Source organism: Chiloscyllium plagiosum, unplaced genomic scaffold (assembly GCF_037043375.1).
Source record: "Chiloscyllium plagiosum isolate Xiang-an unplaced genomic scaffold, Cpla_swu_hap1 HiC_scaffold_13, whole genome shotgun sequence".
Taxonomy (NCBI): domain Eukaryota; kingdom Metazoa; phylum Chordata; class Chondrichthyes; order Orectolobiformes; family Hemiscylliidae; genus Chiloscyllium; species Chiloscyllium plagiosum.
In genome coordinates this window covers 23,940,640-23,965,380 of record NW_028270151.1, presented here as the reverse complement: position 1 = coordinate 23,965,380, position 24,741 = coordinate 23,940,640, and the positions used below count along the sequence as shown (strand labels likewise).

General features: G+C 45.1%; 1 protein-coding gene across 1 annotated transcript in view; it reads left to right on the top strand.

The window, feature by feature from the left end:
- Positions 1-24,741, top strand: part of LOC122555641 (IgGFc-binding protein-like) — a 128,899-nt gene that overhangs the window by 36,539 nt on the left and 67,619 nt on the right. Inside the window, exons 6-17 of the mRNA XM_087993366.1 lie at positions 14,812-14,949; positions 18,301-18,560; positions 19,118-19,202; positions 19,584-19,652; positions 20,522-20,766; positions 20,857-21,140; positions 21,286-21,563; positions 21,721-22,319; positions 22,652-23,213; positions 23,503-23,702; positions 23,820-24,200; positions 24,312-24,598. Coding sequence (XP_087849492.1) covers positions 14,812-14,949; positions 18,301-18,560; positions 19,118-19,202; positions 19,584-19,652; positions 20,522-20,766; positions 20,857-21,140; positions 21,286-21,563; positions 21,721-22,319; positions 22,652-23,213; positions 23,503-23,702; positions 23,820-24,200; positions 24,312-24,598 — 3,388 coding nt within the window. The remainder of the gene's footprint in view (positions 1-14,811; positions 14,950-18,300; positions 18,561-19,117; positions 19,203-19,583; positions 19,653-20,521; positions 20,767-20,856; positions 21,141-21,285; positions 21,564-21,720; positions 22,320-22,651; positions 23,214-23,502; positions 23,703-23,819; positions 24,201-24,311; positions 24,599-24,741) is intronic.

Here is a 24,741-nt window from a genome sequence, read left to right as displayed (position 1 = left end):
GAGCACTTGGGGAATGGCATTGGGTACTGCGCTCTTGGGGAGTTGGATTGTGTACTGAGCTCTCAGAGAGTGGGATTGGGTACCGGGCTGTCGAAGAGTGGGGTTATCTACTGACCTCTAAGGGAGTGGTATTGGGTACTGAGCTCTTGGGGAGTGGGATTTGGAGCTGAGCTCTCGGGGAGTGGTATTGGGGAACTGAGCTCTAAGATAGTGGTAATGCGTACCAGACTCTCAGGAAGTGGGATTGGGTATCCAGCTCTCAGGGAGTGGGATTGTGTACTGAGCTCTCAGGGAGTGGATTGGCTACTGAGCTCTCAGGGAGTGGGATTGGCTACTCAGCTCTCGGGAGTGGGATTTGGTACTGGGCTCTTGGGGAGTGGGATTGGCAACTGAGCTCACGGGGAGTGGGATTGGATACTAAACTCTCGGGAGTGGGATTGGGATTGTGTACTGAGCTCTCAGGGAGTGAGATTGGGTACTGAGCCCTTGGGAGTGGTATTGGGGACCGAGCTCTTAGGGAGTGGGATTGGGTATCGAGCTCTTTGGGAGTGGGATTGGAGACTGAGCTCGAAGGTAGTGGTGTTGGATACCGAGCTGTTGGGGAGTGGTATTGGGGACTGAGTTGTAAGGTAGCGGCATTGGGTACCAGATCCTCAGGGAGTGGGATTGTGTACTGAGCTCTCAGGGCATGGGATTCTGTACTGAGCCCTCGGGGAGTGGGATTGGGTACTGAGCCCTTGGGGAGTGGGATTGGCTACTGAGCTCTCGGGGAGTGCGATTTGGTACTCGGCTCTCGGGGAGTGCGATTTGGTACTCGGCTCTCGGGAAGTGCGATTTGGTACTGGGCTCTCGGGGAGTGGGATTGGCTACTGAGCTCTCGGGAAGTGGATTGAGCACTGGGCTTGAGGGAAGTATGATTGGCTATTGATCTCTCAGGGAGTGGGATTGGGTACTGAGCTCCTGGTAGTGGGACTGGGTACAGGGCTCTCAGGAAGTGGGATTGAGTACTGGGCTCACGGGGAGTGGCATTGGGTACTGAGCTCTCAGGGAATGGGATTGGCTACTGAGCTCTCAGGGAGTGGGATTGGGTACCAAGCTCTTTGGGAGTGGTATTGGAGACTGATCTTGAAGGTAGTGGTATTGGGTACCGAGCTCTTGGGAAGTGGTATTGGGGACTGAACTGTAAGGTAGTGGTATTGGGTACCAGACTCTCAGCAAGTGGGATTGGGTATCCGCTCTCAGAGACTGGGATTGTGTACTGAGCTCTCGGGGAGTGGGATTGTGGACTGAGCTCTCGGGGAGTGGTAGTGGGTACTGGGCTCACAGGGAGTGAGATTGGGTACTGGGCTCTCGGGGAGTGGGATTGGGTCCTGAGCTCTTGGGGAGTGGGACTGGGTACTGAGCTCTCAGGGAGTGGGATTGGGGACCGAGCTCTTGGGGAGTGGGATTGGGGACTGAACTGTAAGGTAGTGGTATTGGGTACCAGACTCTCAGCAAGTGGGATTGGGTATCCGCTCTCAGGGAGTGGGATCGTGGACTGAGCTCTCGGGGAGTGGGATTGTGGACTGAGCTTTCGGGGAGTGGGATTGTGGACTGAGCTCTCGGGGAGTGGTAGTGGGTACTGGGCTCACAGGGAGTGTGATTGGGTACTGGGCTTTCGGGGAGTGGGATTGGGTACTGGGGATTTGGGGAGTGGGATTGGGTCCTGAGCTCTCGGGGAGTGGGACTGGGTACAGGGCTCTCGGGGAGTGCGATTTGGTACTGGGCTCTTGGGGAGTGGGATTGGCTACTGAGCTCTCGAGGAGTGGGATTGGGTACTGACCTGTAAGGGAATGGGATTGTGTACTGAGCTATCAGGGAGTTGGATTGGATACTGAGCCCTCGAGGAGTGGGATTGGGTACTGAGCTCGAGGGAAGTATGATTGGCTATTGATCTCTCAGGGAGTGGGATTGGGTACTGAGCTCCTGGTAGTGGGACTGGGTACAGGGCACTCGGGAAGTGGGATTGAGTACTGGGCTCACGGGGAGTGGGATTGGGTACTGTGCTCTCAGGGAATGGGATTGGCTACTGAGCTCCCGGGGAGTGGGTTTGGGTACTGAGCTCTCGGGGAGTGGGATTGGGTACTGAAGTCTTGGGGAGTGGGTCTGGGTACAGGGCTCTCGGGGAGTGAGATTGGATACTGAGCTCTAAGGGTGTGAGATTGAGTACTGGGGTCTTGGGGAGTTGGTTTGTGGACTGCGCTCTCTGGGAGTGGGAGTGGGTACTCGGCTCACAGGGAGTGAGACTGGGTACTGGAGATTTGGGGATTAGGATTGAGTACTGGGGATTTGGGGAGTGGGATTGGGTCCTGAGCTCTCGGGGAGTGGGACTGGGCACTGAGCTTTAATGGAGTGAGATTGAGTACTGGGGTCTTTGTGAGTGCGATTGTGTACTGAGCTCTCGGTGATTGTATACTGAGGTCTCGGGGAGTGGTTTTGGATACTGAGGTCTCGGGGAGTGGGATTGGGTACTGACCTCTGACCTCTAAGGGAGTGGGATTGTGTACTGAGCTCTCGAGGAGTGGGATTGGGTACTGAGCTCTCGGGGAGTGGGATTGGCTACTGAGCTCTCTTGTAGTGGGATTGGGTAACGAGCTCTTGGAGAGTGGTATTGGAGACTGAGCTGTAAGGTAGTGGTATTGGGTACCAGACTCTCAGGGAGTGGGATTGTTGTCCGAGTTCTCAGGGAGTGAGATTGTGTACTGAGATCCCAGGGTGTGCAATTGTGTACTGAGCTCTCAGGGAGTGGGATTGGGTACTGAGCCCTCGGGGAGTTAGATTGGCTACTGAGCCCTCAGGGAGTGGAATTGGGTACCGAGCTCTTGGGGAGTGGTATTGGGGACTGAGCTCCAAGGTAGTGATATTGGGTACCAGACTCCCAGGAAGTGGGATTGGGTATCTGGCTCTCAGGGAGTGGGATTGGGTACTAAGCCCTCGGGAGTGGGATTGGCTACTGAGCTCTCGGGGAGTGGGATTTGGCGCTGCGTTTTAAGGGAGTGGGATTTGGTACTGGGCTCTCGGGGGGTGAGATTAGGTACTGAGCTATGAGGGAGTGGGATTGGGTACTGAGACCTCGAGGAGTGGGATTGACTACTGAGCTCTCAGGGAGTGGGATTGGTGACTGAGCTCTTGGGGAGTGGTATTGGGGACTGAGCTGTAAGGTAGTGGCATTGGGTACCAGACTCTCAGGAAGTGGGATTGGGTATCCAGCTGTCAGGGAGTGGGATTGTGTACTGAGCTCTCGGGGAGTGGGATTTGGTACTCGGCTCTCGGGGAGTGGGATTTGGTAGTGGACTCTCGGGGAGTGGGATTGGCTAGTGAGATCTCAGGGAATGGGACTGGGTACCGAGCACTTGGGGAGTGGTATTCGGGGCTGAGCTCGAAGGTAGTGGTATTGGGTACCAGACTCTCAGGAATTGGGATTGGGTATCCAGCTCTCAGGGAGTGGGATTGTGTACTGAGCTCTAAGGGAGGGGGATTGTGTACTGTGCTGAGGTGAGTGGGATTGGGTACTGAGCTCTCGGGGAGTGGGATTGGGTATTGAACTCTTGAGGAGTGGGATTGGGTACTGAGCTGTCGGGGAGTGGGATTGGGTACCGGGCTATTGGGGAGTGGGATTGGGTACGGAGCGCTCTGGGAGTGGGGCTGGGTACTGGGCTCGAGGGCAGAATGATTGGGTACTGACCTCTCGGGGAGTGGGATTGGATACTGAGCTCTCGGGGGTGGGATTGGGGACTGGGTTCTTGGGGAGTGCGATTTGCTACCGGGATATCTGGGAGTGGGATTGGGTACTGAGCTCTTGGAGAGCGGGTTTGGGTACTGTTCCCTCAGGGAATGGAATTGGATACAGGGCTGTCTGGGAGTGGGATTGGATACTGTGCTCTCGGAATGGGATTGAGTACTGAGCTCTCGGAGAGTGGGATTGGGTACTAAGTTCACGGGGAGTGGAATTGATTTCTGAGCTCCTGGGGAGTCGGATTGGGTACTGGGCACTCGGCGTGGAATTGTGTACTCGGCTTTCAGATTAGGATTGTGTACTGAGCTCTCGAGGAGTGGGATTGTGTACCTGGCCCTCTGAGTGGGTTTCGGTACTGAGCTCTAGGGTAGTGGTAGGTGTGGCGTACCAGGCTTTCAGGGAGTAGATTTGAGTACTGGGCTCTCGGGGAGTGGGTTTTGGGTCCTGGGATGTCCAGAGTGTGATTGGGTACTGGGCACTAGGGGAGTGTGTTTGGGTACTGGGCTTTTGGGGAGTGGGATTGTGTACCAGGCTCTCAGGGAGTGGAATTGGGTACCGGGCTATCAGGGAGTGGGATTGGGTACTGAGCTCTCGAGGAGTGGGATTGGGTATGGAGCGCTTGGGGAGTGGGATTGGGTACTGGGCTCTCAGGGAGTGAGATTGGGTACTGAGCCCTCGGGAGTGGGATTGGCTACTGAGCTCTCGAGGAGTGGGATTGGGTATGGAGCACTTGGGGAGTGGGATTGGGTACTGGGCTCTCAGGGAGTGAGATTGGGTACTGAGCTCTTAGGGAGGAGGAATTGGGTACTGAGCTGTCGGGGAGTAGGATTGTGTACTGAGCTCTCCGGGAGTGGGATTGTGTACTGAGCTCTCGGGGAGTGGGATTGGGTATGGAGTGCTCGGGAGTGGGATTGGATACCGAGCTCTAAGGGAGTGCGCTGGGTACCGGGCTCCACGGCAGTGGGATTGGGTATTGGCTTCTTGTGGAATGCGATTTGGTACCCAGTTCTTGGGGAATGGGATTGGGTGCTGGTCTCTCAGGGAGTGGGTTTGGTACTGAGCTCTCAGGGAGTCTGATTGGATACCAGGCTCTCAGGGTGTGGGATTGGGCTCCAGGAGAGTTAATTTAGGTACTGTGCTTTGTGGCCTGCATTCTCGGAGAGTGGGTGTTGGGTACTCAGTTCTCAGGGAATGGGGGTTGGGTTCTGAGTTCTCGGAGTGTTTTATTGGATAATAAGGTCTTAGGGAATGAATTTGGGTACCAAGCTGTTGGGGAATGGAATGGAGTACCGAGGTCTGGGGGTGTGGGATGGACTAATGGGCTCTCGGTGAGTGGGATGGTGTCTTGGGCTCTCAGGAATGGGATGGTGTATCTGGCTTTTGGAGAATGGGATGGGATAATGGGCTCTCAGAGAGTGGGATGGGGTCCTGAACTCCAGGGGAATGAGATGAGGTAACTGGCTTTTGGAGAATGGGATGGGATAATGAGCTCCTGGGGAGTGGGATGCGGTCAAGGGCTCTTGGGGAATGGGATGGGGTAACTGAGAGTTGGTTGGGGTAATGGGCTTTCGTGGAGTGGTATAAGGTACTGAGGTCTCAGGGAATGGGATTGGGTCCTGCGCTCATGGGGAGTGGTGCCTCTTAATTCTTGTGGGCATGTTTCTACTCCTCACTGCAGTGCACATGTGAAGCAACAATGTCAGGTGTTTCTGAGCATAATTCGAGATGCACAGCAGAAATTCATATTATGGCAGAAGCAACATATTAATGGGAGGATGAGTTAACCATGTCTGACAAAGGATATTAGGAAGAACATAAAAGCAAAAGAAAAAGCTCTCAATCTAGTGAAGGTTAGTGGGAAGTTTGGGGATTTGAAAGCCTTTAAAAACCAGCAGAGGATAACTAGAACAGCAATAAGGGTCATGAAGATGAAATACGAGAGTAAGCTAGTTAGTAACATAAAAGAAGATTGCAAGAGTCTTTTTGATAACTAAAAAGTAAAAGAGTCAATTGGACTGCTGGAACATGAGGCTGGTGAAGTAGAAATGGTGGAGAAACTGAATCAGTTCCTTTGCATCAGTTTTCAGTGGAAGATACCAGCAGCATATTAGAACTTCAAGAAAGTCAGAGGTTAGAGATGAATATCGAGGCCAGGTATAGAAGAAGGTGCTGGCGAAGAGCAGAAAAGTCTGAAGTTGGATAAATCACCAGGACTGGATGAGTTACACCCCAGAGTTCTGAAAGAAATAGCTGAGGAGGTTGTAGAAGCATTGGTAGTGATTTTTCATGAATCACTAGAGTCAGCGACGATATTAGAGGACTGGAAGATGGTAAGTGTATCACCTGTATTTAAGATGAGAGAGAGGCAGAAGAACCCGGAAGCCATCGGCCAGTTAGTCTGACCTCAGTGTTGGTAAGATTTTAACTACTGGCATAGATAAAGGATTGGCTGACTGGCAGAAGGTAAAGAGTAGGAGTGAAGGGGTCTTTTTCAGGATGGCAGCGACTAGTAGAATTTGCAGGGGTCAGTGTTTGGACCACAACTGTTAACATGATACATTAACGATTTGGATAAAGGAACTGAGACCATTGTAGCTAAGTTTGCAGATGACACAAAATAGGTTGAGGGACAGGTAATGTTGAAGCAGGGAGGCTGGAGAAGAAATTTGGATAGGCTAGGCGAATGGGCAAAGTAGTGTCAAATGGAATACAGTGTGGCAAAGTATGAGGTAGGAAGAACAAAGATAGAGACTATTTTCTAAATGCAAAAAAGGCTTCAGAAATCTGAAGGGCAAAAGGATTGGGGGATGTGAGTTCAGGATTCTCTTAAGGTTAACACGCAAGTTCACTTGGCGGTTTGGAAGACAAATGCAATGATGGCATTCATTTTCAAGAAGACTAGAATCCAAGAGCAGGGATGTATTGCTGAAGTTGTATCAGGCTCTGGTCAGACTGCATTTGGAATATTATGAGCAGTTTTAGGATCATATCTAAGGAAAGATTTGCTGATATTGGATTGGGTCCAGAGGAGATTTACAAGAATGATCCCGGTGATGAGTGGCTGAGAATTCAAGGTTCAAACTTGATGGAGTTTAGAAGGATCAAGTGGGATCTGTTTGAAATTTACAGGATACTGAGAGGCCTGGATAGAGTGGACACAGAGATGATGTTTGCTATAGTTGGAGAGACTATGACAGGGGGGCACATCCTTAGGTTAAAGGGATGACTCTTTAGAACTGAGATGAGGAGGAATTGCTTCAGCGAGAGGGTGGTAACACTGTGGAACTATTGCTGGAGAAGGTTGTGGAGGCCGCATCATTGAGTGCATTTTAGACATAGATAGATTCTGGATTAGTAAGGGAATCAAAGAAGAAGGCAGGAGAATGGGGTTGTGAAATTTATCAGCCATGATTGAATGGCAGAGGTGACTCAATGGGCTGCATGGCTTAATTCTGCTGCTGCATCTTATGGTCAGTGTTTGGGTCCTTGCTTATCCTGAAACAGATTAATGATCTCGACTTTGAGTACAGGACACTTTTTCAAAATTTGTGGAAGATGCAAAATTTAGAATCATTTTAAAATAAAGAGGGTAATGGACAGGTTGGTGAAAGAGATGATTTGACAACAGATGAAGTTAGTAGAAATGTGATGTAGAACATGGAGAGACAACAGAAAATAAAGGATATGTTTCTCAAGGACATGCTCAGGCAGATGGACCTTGGTGTATATATGCTTTAGTCATTAAAGGTGGCAGAATAGGTTGACAGAGTCATTAATGAAGTGTACAGTATATAAAATTTTATTAATAAAGCCTTAGATTACAAGATTATTTTAAACTTGTGTAACAGTTTGGTTTGGCCTCAACTGCAGTACCACATGCAATTCCAAGCATCAGTCTTCAAGAAATATGTCAAGATATTGGAGAGAGTGCAGAAAAGATTGAAAAGGATGATCCTGGGGATGAGAAACTTGAGTTAACTTTAAAGATTAGAGAAGTTAGGGCTGTTTCTTGGAAGAAATGAAGATTGTGAAGAGATTTGATAAAATGTATTCAAATCATGAAGGACAGAGTAGATAGGTAAAAACTTTTCCTCCTGTTAGAAGAACCGAGACTAAAGGGACACAGATTTAAGGTGAGAAATAGCTCAAAGAATCAGTGAAGATGTGAGTAGAATTTTTTTCCAAGCACTGATTGGTTTAGATCTGGAATGTGCTGCTTGAAAATAAAGAGTCAGTTTTGAAGCATTCAGGAAGGAATTGGTTGATTATTTGAACAGGGAGAATGTGCAGAATTATGGAGAACAGACCAGGATATGGCAAAAGGTGCATTGCTTATTTGGAGTCCTGGTTATAGACACAACATGCTGAAAAGCCTCCTGTGCAACACTTTAGTGATTTCATGATGTTATCAGGCAAATTGCAAAGAGTGGGATGGCTGTTCCTGGAACTTAACAGGTAATGAAATCCAACCAGGTTGCTTTTCAGGACACAGTTGTTAGAAAGAGACAATCTACAATTCATTCAGTCCTGAAACAAATATCTGATACTCAGGTGGCTTGTCAGATCAAGACTCTAACCAGTCGGAGGTCTGCGATATTTTCATCCTCTGACAGATTTCCCGACAATTCAGGACAAACTGGTTAACATTTGTTATAAGACCATAAGACATAGGAGTGGAAGTAAGGCCATTCGGCCCATCGAGTACACTCCGCCATTCAATCATGGCTGATGCGCATTTCAGCTCCACTTACCAGCGTTCTCCCCGTAGCCCTTAATTCCTCTAGACAACAAGAATCTATCAATCTCGGCCTTGAAGACATTTAGCGTCCCGGCTTCCATTGCACTCCGTGGCAATGAATTCCACAGGCCCACCACTCTCTGGCTGAAAAAATGTCTCCGCATTTCTGTTCTGAAATGACCCCCTCTAATTCTAAGGCTGTGTCCACGGGTCCTAGTCTCCTCGTTTAACGGAAACAATTTCCTAGCATCCACCTTTTCCAAGCCATGTATTATTTTGTACGTCTCTATTAAGTCTCCCCTTAATCTTCTAAACTCCAACGAATAGAATCCCAGTATCCTCAGCCGTTCCTCATATGTTAGACCTGTCATTCCAGGGATCATCCGTGTGAATCTCCGCTGGACACGTTCCAGTGCCAGTATGTCCTTCCTGAGGTGTGGGGACCAAAACTGGACACAGTACTCCAAATGGGGCCTAACCAGAGCTTTATAAAGTCTTAGTAGTACATCTCTGCTTTTATATTCCAACCCTCTTGAGATAAGAGACAACATTGCATTCGCTTTCTTAATCACGGACTCAACCTGCATGTTTACCTTTAGAGAATCCTCGACTAGCACTCCCAGATCCCTTTGTGCTTTGGCTTTATTAATTTTCTCACCATTTAGAAAGTAGTCTATGCTTTTATTCTTTTTGCCATAGTGCAAGACCTCGCACTTGCTCATGTTAAATTCCATCAGCCATTTCCTGGACCACTCTCCCAACCTGTCTAGATCCTTCTGTAGCCTCCCCACTTCCTCAGTACTACCTGCCTGTCCACCTAACTTCGTATCATCGGCAAACTTCGCTAGAATGCCCCCGGTTCCCTCATCCAAATCATTAATATATAATGCGAACAGCTGTGGCCCCAGCACCGAACCCTGCGGGACACCGCTCGTCACCGGCTGCCATTCTGAAAAAGAACCTTTTATCCCAACTCTCTGCCTTCTGTTAGACAGCCAATCCTCAATCCATCCCAGCAGCTCACCTCGAACACCATGGGCCCTCACCTTGCTCAGCAGCCTCCCGTGTGGCACCTTATCAAAGGCCTTTTGAAAGTCTAGATAGACCACATCCACTGGATTTCCCTGGTCTAACCTACTTGTTACCTCTTCAAAAAATTCCAACAGGTTTGTCAGGCATGACCTCCCTTTACTAAATCCATGTTGACTTGTTCTAATCAGACTCTGTTCTTCCAAGAATTTAGAAACCTCATCCTTAATGATGGATTCTAGAATTTTACCAACAACCGAGATTAAGCTGATTGGCCGATAATTTTCCATCTTTTGCCTTGATCCTTTCTTGAACAAGGGGGTTACAACAGCCATCTTCCAATCATCCGGGACCTTTCCTGACTCCAGTGACTCTTGAAAGATCTCAACCAATGCCTCTGCTATTTCCTCAGCCACCTCTCTCAGAACTCTAGGGTGTATCCCATCGGGGCCAGGAGATTTATCAATTTTAAGACTTTTTAACTTTTCTAGTACTATCTCTTTTGTAATGACAACCATACTCAACTCAGCCCCGTGACACCCTTTAATTTTTGGGATATTGCTCATGTCTTCCACTGTGAAAACTGACCCAAAGTACTTGTTAAGTTCTCCTGCTATTTCCTTATCTCCCATCACTAGGCTTCCTGCATCAGTTTGAAGTGGCCCAATGTCTACTTTTACCTGTCGTTTGTTTCTTATGTACTGAAAGAAACTTTTACTATTATTTCTAATATTACTGGCTAGCCTACCTTCATATTTGATCCTCTCATTTCTTATTACACTCTTTGTTATCCTCTGTTTGCTTTTGTATCCTTCCCAATCTTCTGATTTCCCACTGTTCTTAGCCACTTTATAGGATCTCTCTTTTTCTTTAATACATTTCCTGACTTCCTTTGTCAGCCAAGGTTGTCTAATCCCTCCCCGGTTAATCTTTCTTTTCTTGGGAATGAACCTCTGTACAGTGTCCTCAATTATACCTACAAACTCCTGCCATTTTTGCTCTACTGTCTTCCCGGTTACCCTCTGCTTCCAGTCTATTTTAGTCAGTTCCTCTCTCATACCCTCATAATTACCTTTATTCAACTGTAACACCATTACATCCGATTTTGCCTTCTCCCTTTCAAACTCCAGACTGAACTCTACCATATTATGGTCGCTACTTCCTAAGGGTTCCCTTACTTTAAGATCTTTTATAGAGTCTGGTTCATTGCAAAGCACTAGGTCCAGAATAGCCTGCTCTCTTGTGGGCTCCATGACAAGCTGTTCCAAAAAGCCATCCTGTAAGCATTCCATGAATTCCCTTTCTTTAGATCCACTAGCAACATTATTTACCCAGTCCACCTGCATATTGAAGTCTCCCATGATCAATTTAACCTTGCCTTTCTGACATGCCTTCTCTATTTCCCGGTACATGTTGCGTCCCTGGTCCTGACCACTGTTAGGAGGTCTATACACAACTCCAATTATGTTTTTTTTGCCTTTGTGGTTCCTCAATTCCACCCACACAGACTCCACATCATCCGACGCTATGTCATTCAATACCATAGATTTAATTTTGTTCTTAACTAACAAGGCAACCCCACCCCCTCTGCCCACCTCTCTGTCTTTTCGATAAGTTGAAAAACCATGGAGGTTTAACTGCCAGTCCTGACCCCCCTGTAACCAAGTCTCTGTGATGCCTACTACATCATAATCATTCACTATTATCTGTGCCATTAGTTCATCGGCTTTGTTATGAATGCTACGAGCATTCAGGTAAAGTGCCTTAATGCTAACTTCCTTATCATTAGAGATGTTGGAAGTCATATGTCCTAAGTTATCCTTGCTTTTTACTGTATTCTCAGTCTGCCTCAATTTTAAATCCGCCTGGAAACATGCTATCCTGCTGCTTATCTTGCCATTTACCTCCATACTCCCTGTCGCTTTCACTTTCCCTTCCCCCCAACTCAGAAGTTTAAAGTCCTACTGACCACCCTATTTATCCTCTTCGCTAGAACATTGGTACCTGATCGGTTCAGGTGGAGACCGTCCCAACGGTACAGATCCCCCCTGTTCCAAAACTGATGCCAATGCCCCATGAAGTGGAATCCCTCTTTCCCACACCAATCCCTTAGCCACGTGTTTACTTGCCTAATTTTCTTGTCCCTATGCCAATTGGCACGTGGCTCGGGCAGTAATCCGGAGATTATGACCCTTGAGGACCTGTGCTTCAATTTCCTGCCTAGTGCTTCGTAATGCCCAAACAGGTCCTCCACCCTAGTCTTGCCTATGTTGTTGGTACCAACGTGGACCACAACAACTGGATCCTCCCCCTCCCGCTCCAATATCCTTTCAAGCCGGTCGGAGATGTCTCGCACCCTGGCACTGGGCAGGCAACACACCATGCGAGACTCCCGATCTGGCTTGCAAAGGATACTATCTGTCCCCCTAATTATAGAATCCCCTATAACCACTACTTGTCTATTAGCTCCCCCCTCTTGAATGGTCTTCTGCACCATGGTGCCTTGGTCAGTTGGCTCATCCTGTCCAGAGCCCTTTTCCTCAGCCGAACAGGGAGCAAGAATCTCGTACCTGTTGGACAAGGTCAAGGGCTGAGGCTCCTCCACTCCTGAACTCCGGTTCCCCCTACCTGCCTCACTTACAGTCACATTCTTTTGTGCCTGATCACTAGCTGAATGTGAAGTACTTAATCTCCCAGGTGTGACTGCCTCCTGAAACAAAGCATCCAGGTAACTCTCCCCCTCCCGGATGTGCCGCAGTGTTTGAAGCTCAGATTCCAGATCATCAACTCTGATCCGGAGTTCTTCCAGCAACCAACACTTGCTGCAGATGTGGTCACTGCCGTTCACAATGGGATCAGCCAGCTCCCACATCATACAGCAACAGCACATCACCTGCCCAGCCATCTCTGCTTAGTTAGTTAATTACTTACTTTGTACAAGTATGAGTTAGAATATCTTCTGATACCTCTCTGCTATAGTTTTTTTTACCCTAAATAAGGACTTGATGTATACACACACAAAAAAACAAAGTAAATTTTTAACTAGTCCCTGGTAAAGAAATAAAAATCCTTACCTTAAAAGAAAAAGGAGAGTAGTTAAGGAGGTTAGAGGAGGAGGGTGGGTGGGAGATACTACAGGTGAAGAATCTCGGGTTTAGGTTATGAAGATGTGGGTGTACCTTTTAAGAGTGGTAAAAGCAGCAGAACTACCAAACACAGCACCAAGTGTTCTCAAAAAGGCCACAATGTAATACTGGGTCGAACAACTCGATTATTTCATTGTCTTGAGACAAAAACAAATTTGAATTCGGCCAATTAGTTCAAATTATACCCCGACAAAATATCAAACTCCAATCCAGTTTGAATTGAGTATATTGGCAATCTTAAAAGCCAATGACACAATCAGGTGGTACAAGACTGGGGAAAATTGAACAGTTGAGAGGAGAACTGTCAAGTCCTGGCATGAAACAGAATGCTGACAAAATATATCTCTTAAAAGTACCTTTTCAATCAGTAACCTGTGACACTGAAGTTCCTAACAAAGAGAAAAGAAGACACAGGAAGATGTGTAAATCTTAATTGGGAGTTTTATCTGACTAGTATTATAGAAGGGAAGGTAAAAGATAGTTTAGAGGAAGAAATTGTAAATAGTGGTTAGTTAATTATTCTCTGTTCTACTTTAAGAAATAAAATTGTTAATTTTTACTTTACATAGTTCTTGGCCCTCAAATTTTACAGATTACTGCACAGGATAAATCTTTTCTGTGTTGTTGGTTTTAAATTAGCAGGAGAGTTTACCCCATGTTGTAATAGTTATGTGCTGCACAATCTTTTCTAAACAAAGCATCTCTGTGTCTTAAGCACTGCAACAAGCAGATCTCTGGACTGGAGGTCTACAGGAAGAGAATAAGGAGGTGAAAGAAGTCAACCTTTAGGCAAGATTGGTCTGTAACTGTGCTACCTGGGAATGCTTACAGTAATGGTTTACTTCTGCCATTCACTTGTTTTTTGTAAAGAGTTCGCACATGTTGATAAGCTAAAAAATTACAATTCCCTAAAGCTAAGTTGTCAACTTTGCCTCCCAACACTTAATATTCTTTAGTACCATAACTCCAATGTGATGTGTATCTGAAGCTATACTTCCTCTCTAAACTCTTAAATTACATCACAGTGGTGACAATATTTAAAAGTACTTAATTGACTGTAATTTGCTTTGAGATGTCTTGCAGTTGTGAAAAGCATGATATAAAAGTGAGTCCTTTTTATTCTACTGTATCTCACTGTAGGTTATAACCTTATACTCGCTGCCTGAGAGCTTAGCTAGAATGGTAGTTGAGTGAGGCTTTCCTGTTGTGATGGTCATGATCCCTGACCAATAGCTGTAATATATGACTACTCATAGTGTCCCTGGCCTCTTGTCAGTCATTTCCTTAACAATTTGAGAACCGTGTCTGGAATGGAAGAGTGCATCTTCTTTGAGAAAAACTGCCTTTTCCTGCCATGCCTCTAGGACTTGGCTCCTATTTGAAATGGCCAAAGGACATAATATGAGCAATGTAGGTAAGACTTATTTGCAAATGATCTTTGAGTCTGTCCAAGCCTCCAGCTATCAGTTCTGGAGACTTAGTTTTCTTACATAAAAAAAAAACACAGCAAATGTGCATCATCAGCTTGTAATTAAATGCAGGACTTTCCTGCATAGTTTGCCATCCAATGTAGACTTTGAACTTGTCCTGATAGGATGATGTCTGCGTTCGGCCATTGCTAGCTTCTCTTCAACGTCAATTTATGATTCACGTTGTTCCACTCATGAATTTTATTCTTTGGGACCCTGATGTTGAGATCATGTGAGTGTGTGAGGGGCACATTATTTCATTAATGTGGAATCTATGAAACAGAAAAGAGAACACTGCCATCTTAAGTTGCAAACCATCCAGAGTCTCATACAAGTGCATCACGAGTGCAGTGTTTGTTCTGAGCCTTATGCTTTGGTTTGTTAAAACCCATTCTATTATGGGTGTCTGTAAGGTGTGACTATGTTAAAGATAATTTAATAACAAGGGTCTTGTTCCGTTCTATTTTGTTTACCTGTTTATACAGGTTTGCAGGTGCAATAGAATTTTGAAAGATGATGTGGAAAATTATCAGACCTGCCAGTTGTTCGCTATGTTTCTTCTCTGCAATGGGAAATAGAGTTATAATTCTGTTTTGGACATTTGATGTTCACTTTATTAATGATGCAAATCAATGGTCTTCATTAAATCTACAGATTGTGCTTTGAGCTGTAATTTTGACCTTGACCTGTGCAGTTGGACACAATCTAAGACAGATGATTTGGACTGGAAGCGCATCAGTGGATCAACACCATCAGCTCTTACAGGGCCTTCTTATGATCACACCAGTGCAGGTAGGTGATATAAGATTCTTGTCTTATCATGAGGGATTCAGAACATGCTAGACACAGCACCAGGCCCACCTAAAACTGAGGTATGAACCCAACAATGTAGCACTGGTTTTCCAGAATATTCAGATAATGCATCACTGTTAACTACACAATGGCAGTATGGAAAATTATCTAAGTATATCCTGTCCATAATATGCATGTAAAAACCATTCAGACCATTTAATTCATTCCATGTGTGATCACAAAATGACTGACAGCATTGAGCACTTTTAAGGTTGTGGACCCAGCACTGAACATTCGTACACTGGGACTAACCAAGCTATTTCAGTATTGTAGGAGAAAGTGAGGACTGCAGATGCTGGAGATCAGAGCTGAAAAATGTGTTGCTGGAAAAGCGCAGCAGGTCAGGCAACATCAAAGGAGCAGGAGAGTCGACGTTTTGGGCAGAAGCCCTTCTTCAGGAATGAGGAGGGTGTGCCAAGCAGGAACGCCCCTCCCCCAAGTCCCTCCTCCCTACCTTTTACCTTAGCCTGCTTGGCACACCCTCCTCATTCATGAAGAAGGGCTTATGCCCGAAACGTCCTTTGATGCTGCCTGACCTGCTGCGCTTTTCCAGCAAAACATTTTTCAGCTATTTCAGTATTGTGACAACACTGGTATCTACCAAGCAATGTAGAAAATTACCTGTGTGTCCTGCACACACAAAAAAAGACACATCGAACTAAATTAATTGCTGCTCAGCCAGTCTACTCATAATCATCACTAAAATAATGGAAGGTATCATCGTGAGTTCAATCATGTTGCATTTATTCTACAATAACTGTTCACTGGTGCTTAATTTGGGTCCTGCCAGGCCCAATCAGTTTCTGATATCATTACAATCAAAGGCAAAGCATGGACAAATGATGTGAATTTGAAAGGAAATGAGGCAACGGTAAGGCAGGATTTGACCAACAGTAGCATTGAGGGGTCACAATAAAACTGAAGTCAACAAGAACCAGGGAAAACACTCTACTAGTTGGCATCAGTAATACTGAGTACAAAGGAAGGTTTTTTTTGTTTGTTGGAAACAAACTTGCTGCAATTTCATAGGATACTGATCTAACATAAAAATCATCAGCTGCTTCACCTATGATCATTTCACCATCTTAAGGTCAAAGGTGATAATGTTCACTGCTGATTATGCAATGTTCAGCACCATTTATGACTCTTCAGAAACTGCAAATACAGCAAGTGCTGGACGTCATTCAGGCCTGAGCTGGTAAATGACAAGTAACATAAGCACCACACAAATGCTGGGTAAGTAGCACCTCCAATAAGACGTAATCCAATCATTTCCCCTTGACATTTAATATCATTACCATTGCTGAAACCCCCACAATCAAAGTCCTGGACTATCATTGACCGGAAACCAAACTGGACCAGCTTTGAAAATACTCAGACAGATCAGAGGTTCGAAATTCTGTGCTGAGTAACTCACCTCAATGATTCCTCAATGCTTGTTCACTATCTGCAAGGCACAAGTCTGGAGTACAATGCCTGGATAAGTGCAGCCCCAATAACCTTCAAGAAAATTGACACCATCCAGGGTAAAGCAATGGCTTGATTGGTGCTCCATCTAACAATTTTAACATTCGCTCCCTACATCACTGATGCACAGTGGCAACAGTGTGTACTGTCTGCAAGATGCACTAATGTGCCAGTGCTCCTGCAATCTCTAACATTGAGAAGGACAAGAGCAACAGATACAAGGAAATAACACACTTCAAAATTTCCATCCACGTTACACACCATGCTGACAAAGAGCTATATCGCCATCCAAGTCATTTTGGCAAAATCCTGGAACTCCCTCCCAAACAACACTTTGGGTATTCCTGCACTGCATGGAGTGTAGTGGTTCAAAAATGCAATCCGCCTCCACCTTCTCAAAGGCATCTAAAAATGTGCAATGAATGGCAGCCTTGTCAGTGATGATTGTATCCCCTGAATACATTGTAAAAAAAGCCATTTACTGTCCTGTCAAAAGCAAAAATTGCTGGGCTCATGTGAATTTCTGAGAAGTATTTTTCAATTTTTGCAATTTGGACATCATTGGCAAGGCCATCCTTTGTTGCTCATCATGGAAGAGGCTATTGGTGTTCAGCAGCATTCTGGTACCGAGGTGTGAACCCCACCATGGTGTATGGTATAATGTGAATTCACAAAAACTCTGGAGCTAAAAGACTAATGATAAGCATGAAATGATTGTTGGAGAAAACCAAACAATTGATGAATATCCTAAAGTGAAGAAAACTGCTGTCCCTAGCTGGTCTGCCCTTAATGTGACTCCAGACCCACAGCAATGTGGTTGACTTTTCCACGTAGCAAGCCTCTTAGTTGTATAAATCATGACAAAGCCTAAATAACTGAATGAAACCTGATGGACCACCTGATACCAACAAAGACACTGGAAATGGCAGTGGCAAACCCAGCATGTATGAAAGAATCCAGGTCTCCATTTGTTCAGTGACTGAAGATGATATGCTCCACTTGTACTGAACTTATTCCTCTGCAGCCTGAAATAAAGTAGTGAATACCCAATGCAAGTCTGTCATCTCCGCAAGAGATAGACAACAGAGGTACGTAGTGGGAGAATTCTTTCCTTTATTAGTGAAAAGTAAATCCTGAGCTGAGGACACATTGTGGTCTAGTCTAGGCTTCTGAACAATGTCCAGACAGCAGAATGGGAGAATTACCTGAAGATATTGGCGCTTGGTCCACAAGGAATGGATAAGGAGATTGAGTGGTTTGCATTGTGTTCTGACACACTTTCACACAGAGACTAAACATATTCATAAGTTCATAAACATATATTCGTATCCACTTCACTGCTTGAGTGCAGATAGAACAATATTCCGAAGGTCAACAGAGCAGTACACTTGTTTGGTACCCATCCACAATCTTAAACAACACTGACACAATGCAAAAGTGTATACCATTGATAGGTATCCAATAATAACTTATCAGGATTCTGTTAACAATACCGTCTGAACCCACAATCTTTACCACTTATGAGGACTAGGTCAGGAAAAGCCACTGTGATCAAACCCATCTCTAAATCATGAAGTAAATTGACATAAAACTCGTAGTTCATTATTTCACTGGCTCTGAGTGAAAATCCAGGAAAATTCTTCTGAACAATACTGTGGGATACCTGCATGAAAGTATAGCAGTACTTAATAATCACCTTCGCCTGATCAAGGATATTTTTGAATGGGTAGCAAATAATGTTCATGGGAGGGATTCTCTACTCAATGATTTGTTTTCAATGCAAGGAGACTTGTTTGTAACCAGTGAGCTTAATTGTATGTCCAGGTGGTTACTACATCTATATTGAAGGCAATGAAGGCAACGAAGGAGACAAAGCCCAACTGGTCAGTGCTCTGTGTGATAAGACAGGGGATAGGTGCTTGCGGTTCTGGTATCACATGTATGGAGTGGCCCAGAGCATGGCTTTGAATGTTTACCAGCTTGAAGTTGGGCTTCCCCCGATACTGATCTGGTCAGAGAGAGGCAATAAAGGAAACCAGTGGATCGCAGCAGCAGTGGACCTACACCTGTCTGGAAAATCTCAGGTAAGCTGTGCAGTGAATAGTTTAGTAATTTTGTTTTATTGTGCTTTTCTTTTTGAACAATTTGCATAGATTGTGACTTTAATTGGAAGCCAAATAGAGTTTTCTTCATTCTTTATCAAATCAAATTAAACACAAATTAGTGGAGATATGCAGAGCTGTTTTAACATGAAACACTCCGTGAAATGATGTCTTCATCCGATATCCTACTGTTACTGGCTACTTGAAATGTTGACTCTGCTGCTTCTCGGATGCTGCTTGACCAACTGCGCTTTTCCAGCACAATACTCTTTGACTCAGATCTCCAGCATCTGCAATGTTTACATTTTCCAGGGCGATACTGATGTTCTCTTAACAAAAGAGAAGTTGCTGGAGAAACTCAGCAGGTCTGAAAACATCAGTAGAGGGAAATTATTGCCAGACCTGCTGAGGTTCTCTTCCAATTTCTGTTTTCTTCCAGATTTCCAGCACTTCTTTTGTTTTGTGTTCACTAATATTCTGTTGTTTACTTTGGCATTGGCATCTTCTGCCTGCTGTTATTCTGATGCTTCCTCTTACAGATCCTCATTGAAGCAGTCCGGGGCAATGACTATCGTAGTGATGTCGCTGTAGATGACATTTCCTTCCATTCTGGATGTTGCGGAGGTTTGTAAATGTGACTAATTTTCTACTGTCTGCTGTAATTGATCAATTGCACAACAGAAGTAGAGATGAACATTAGTCAGATCTTAAGCCGTTGGAGTAGGAGTAAGCTATTTCCCTCCCCTATCACATTGTGTCACTCAATATAATTGTGGGTGATCTTGTGCCTCAGCTTGACTTTACAACCTGTTTTCCATATGCTTTGATTCCTTGAGATTCCTAAATGTTTCTCTACTTCAGCATGAAGTATACTGAATGATGTATAATCCACAGGCTTCAGGGGGACAGAGTTCCAAGGATTCACAAAGGACTGCGTGAAACCTTTTGCCTCATCTCAGTCCTCGAGATTCTTCTGAATTTATCCATATATTATTTTCTCTGCAGACAATTGTGACATAACAAGCACAGTGAGCACTCCAACTCCAGCCAGTACCATGCCTCCTGTCACAACAGGTAAATGAAAGCAGGCTGTATATGATCTGGATCCTTGATAAAAGTGATTTGTTGCTGTCTTATTGACAAGGATTTGTCAGGGTATAACTAGAAACTGCGACTTTGTTTGCTGATCCTACATTTGTATCAATTAAGACAAACTGGTGTGGATTCTATTTGATTGTCCTTAAAATGTTGGCTCACTCTGAATAGATCTGAAAATGTGTTGCTGGAAAAGCGCAGCAGGTCAGGCAGCATCCAAGGAGCAGGAGAATCGACATTTCGGGCATGAGCCCTTCTTCAGGAAACGTCGATTCTCCTGCTCCTTGGATGCTGCCTGACCTGCTGCGCTTTTCCAGCAACACATTTTCAGCTCCGATCTCCAGCATCTGCAGTCCTCACTTTCACTCTGAATAGGTGTAAATTTGATAATTTGGTAATGTGAAAAAAAAATGGGTGAAGTCAGCTTCAAGCTGATTGCAAATATTGCTGCAGAAGTCAAACACCAAAGTGTGGAAGCTGAGCAGTTGTTTGTCTAGTCATCCCATGGCACAGACTGCGTCCTCCTCGTTGTAGTGTCTGTGACTAGGCAAAATGTCCTTCATCATCGACCGTGTCCTGTTCCCTCAGGTTGTTGAATGTTTCAACGAGAGCACCTCTCATTGTTGTAGATTCCAGTATATACCCCGAAGCAACCTGTTGAACCTTTGTTTGTAAGAGAAGCTACTTGTCCCGAGAATGGGACGAGTGACTTTTCTCTGAAGTGCTTCTCAAGCATTTGTGCAGAAAGAAAATAGAGCAGTCGATTGGGAGCAAATCCAACTTGTTTTTCAATGGATTGTGACAATACCAACTGACGTTTAATTTCTACATCATTTCCAATTTTTTAGAATCTTCCTGCATCGTGCAAGGTGATCCTCACTACAACACTTTTGATAAGCAATCACATGACTTCATGGGAACATGCACATATACCCTATCGAAACTCTGTGACGCCAGCAGTGCTCTGCCGTATTTCAATGTTGAAGCTGCAAATGAGCGCAGATCAGGGAATTCCTACGTGTCGTACGTTAAACATGTCAACGTTAATGTTTACAATCATAGAATAGTACTGGAGAAGGGACACGTGGTGAAGGTAAGAATTTGATATTTTGAGGACTTCATCAAGCATATTGAACGGTGGGTTTGCTGAGGAATGAATCAATGTGGTTTTGCACGTTTCCAGGTCGATGGAGAAGTGGAGGTGCTACCTGTGTCAGTCTCGCCTGGTGTTGAAGTTGGCCGAAGTGGAAAGTATGTGGTTGTTAGCACCGATTTTGGATTGAGAGTGAAGTTTGATGGGAAGCATCGAGCAGTTGTAACCCTTCCCAGTGTTTTCAAGGGGAAGGTGTGTGGAATGTGTGGAAACTACAATGATGATAGAAGAGACGATTTCCTCAATCCGGATGGAGTGATGGAGCCCGATTCCGTCAGTTTGGGAAACAGCTGGCAGAGTGGAAATGATACGAGGTGCGGTGTATGGGAGGTTTCTGGCTGTCTCTGTTCCTTCATAAAACCTGCGAGTTTTAAATCACTACCATTATTCCATTTGCATGTCGACCTTCTGCTAGCTTTTAAACGTATGTTTCTCATTGGAGGTCTGCTGTTCTTGCAGGTGTGCTCCTGACGTTGGTATCAGACCAAATTGTACTGATGACAAAAAGCAGATGATAGAAAGTAAATCTTACTGTGGCATAATTATGGATCCGGGCAGTCCGTTCAAAGCGTGCCACTCTGTCGTGGACCCGATGGTTTATTTTGCTGAATGTGTGTACGACTTGTGCGCATTGGACATGCATACAGGCTCTCTGTGCAGTAGTTTGCAATCCTACGCAGATGCATGCCAGTCGAAGGGAGTGAGAGTGGAAGCCTGGAGGAACGCGACCTTCTGCCGTAAGTGTTTGAGAGTATTTTGTTTGATGAATAAGTTATATGTGATGGAGACAGAAAAACTTTGGGTCAATTTGAACCATTTAGTTTTCATAAACTTATTAGATAAAAGGAATTTAATGTAAAATATGTTGACTCTCCTTTTGAATTCTCTTCCCAGCTTTAAAGTGTGGAGTGAATAGTCACTATGAGCATTGTGGCTCAGCATGTCCTGCTACCTGTGTCAATCCCAATGCTCCATCCAGCTGCTCCCAGCCATGCTTGGAAGGCTGTCTGTGTGACCGTGGGTACGTTTTGTACAATGACAGGTGTGTGCGAAGAGATCAGTGTGGTTGCTGGTCTGAAGGCAAACATTATCCAGTGGGATCTGCATTCTGGACAGATGATACCTGTTCAACAAAATGCAGTTGTCCTTCTGCAGGCAGTAAACTAGTTTGCTGGAACACAACGTGTGGCACGGATTCATACTGCGGAGTTGTGGACGGAGTTCCTGGTTGCTATGAGCACACGTACGGCATCTGCAGAGTTCATAACGACCCACACTACAATACGTTTGACAAGGCGACGCATCATTTCATGGGGACGTGTACATATACGATCGCCAAGCTGTGTACAAATTCCTCAACTCTTCCATACTTTAACATCGAAGCAAAGAATGAACATCGAGGCAACGCTAAAGTTTCTTACGTTCAGAGAGTTCGAGTAGCTGTTCACGGTCACAGTGTTTGGATTGTGAAGCGAGAATGTCACCGTGTGTTGGTACGTGTGTAACTACTAGTTGGGTTTTCTAAAATGCTGACTTTAGTCTGAAATATCCTTGACTTGGGACTTCTATTAGAATGGGAGGTGAATGACTAGGAGTATATTGCAAAAGTGAAATGATTATCATGACATTTTACTATTTGTATCTAAAGTGAAACAGAACAAAATGAACGTGTGTACCATGTGCACCAATCTGATGTGAAGTATAGCGTTTACTGTACATTGCTGTATGCAAATTGCTGTTCACGTTTGTTGTGCATGTTGAATGAAAGAATGCTGGAGTCTGCTAGAAAAGCTGTTGTTGAATCACCATTTTCCTCTTGTGTCAGGTGGATAACGTGTGGCAGACGTTACCTGTCAAATTAGTCAATGGCACCTTGAACGTGAGTAGGAGTGGAGACTACGTGGTCCTGGTGACAGATTTTGGGCTCTCTGTTTCATATGACGTTGATCACTCAGTGGAAGTGAAAGTGCCGAGTACATATTTCAATCAGACTTGCGGTATGTGCGGCAACTACAATGGAATGAGAAAGGATGATTACATGAAACCTGATGGAGAACAAGCCAAAGATTCAAATGAGTTTGGAAATAGCTGGAAGGTGCCACCGGAAGAACCAGGTTGTGACCCAGTCGAACCTGCGAAGTGTGAGCCTGATGAGGAGAAACTTTACCAAAGTGATGCCTTCTGTGGTCTGATCACCAGTCAACAAGGTCCATTTGCACAGTGCCACTCTGTAGTAAATCCCAATGGATTCTTTGAAAGCTGTGTTGTTGAACTGTGTCTGTTGGCTGGAAGCCAAGATGCTCTGTGCGATACCCTCAAAATCTACGCACATGCGTGTCAAAGTGCAGGAGTGACCATTGCACCTTGGAGAAACTCCACTTTCTGTCGTACGTATTAGTGAGCTTCCATTGTTTTGCATTAATAATTTCCTATTTAAGACAAAGGAAAATGTTTTCATTATTGTGTGTTATAGTTTCTTTTGTGACAGAATTGCTATTTCCTGTTAGCTTGCTTCAGTTTTGGTTTGGTCGCATGCTAAGCTTTATACTTTCCATTCCAGAGATCCAATGTTTCAGAAAGCATTTGCTGCAAAAGCCATCCTTCCCGATTGCCATAGTCATGGGAAACATGGTGTGAGAAGTTCAAAAGATTTGATTGTATCTTCCTTGTTTTCAGCTGTTTCCTGTCGAGCCAATAGCCAGTACAGTCCATGTGGCAGTGCTTGTCCAGCCACATGTACAGACCGATTTGCTCCAGAGAACTGCAGCAAGCCATGTGTGGAGGACTGCGTGTGTAACATTGGGTTTGTTCTCAGTGGAAGCACGTGTGTGCCCGCTCAGAACTGTGGCTGCATCCACAACGACAAATACTACGAAGTAAGTTGGAGGGCTTTTTGGTCCCGTTTGGCTGTTTCACGTGCATTCATGCAACTTTGTGATTTCATGAGGAGCACGCAGCAGTTTTGAAAATAACACTTGCTGTTTGTCTGTCAGAAAGGAGCAACGTTCTGGGAAGAGGGATGTCTCCAGCGGTGTCGATGTACTGGAAATAACCACGTAGTATGTGAAGCAGCGTCTTGTGGACCAGCGGAAATTTGCAAAGTGCAGGATGGAAATTTGGGATGTTACCGGGCAGACACTGCGAAGTGCCACATTTACGGGGACCCGCACTATACGACGTTTGATGGGAAACTGTATCACTTCCAGGGTACTTGCAATTATACTGTGACTGAGACTTGTGGAAATACATCTGTTCGTTTCTCGGTGACAAGCAGGAATGAACACAGAGGCAACCCAACATGGTCTATGATTAATTCCATTGCTCTCCAGTTTGCTGACATTCATATTGCAGTGAGGAAAAATAACCTTGTTTATGTGAGTAATGTTTCTGATTGGTAGCGTTGACAGAATGAGCGTAATGTTGAAGAAAGGTAACTGCAGTGACTGTGACTGTTGTATCAGTAATGCTGGTAATCTTTTGCTTAGGTTGATGGAGTGAAGGTTGAGCTCCCTGTGACACCCCATTCTTCAGTAAGCGTATCAATGGTAGGATCGTTTGTCATCGTCCAGACCAACTTTGGTGTTCAGCTGAAGTTTAATGGTGATCATGAGCTGTTTGTAGTGGTGGATGAGAGATACAAAGGACAGCTGTGTGGCTTGTGTGGTACCTACACTGACGACCCACTTGATGACTTCTTGAAACCTGATGGGATTCTGGCCATGGATTCCAATCAGTTTGGAAACAGCTGGAGAGTTCTTGACAATGACTGGTTGTGAGTATTTCATACAGTGAAGAGTAAATTACACTCTATGTAGTGTCGCTGGTGAGACGTTTGCAGAGAGGTAGTGGATTAATTGGTTGCCGAAAAAGAATTAATAGATATGAGGGCATGGCTGGAATTTCCTGTAAATGACT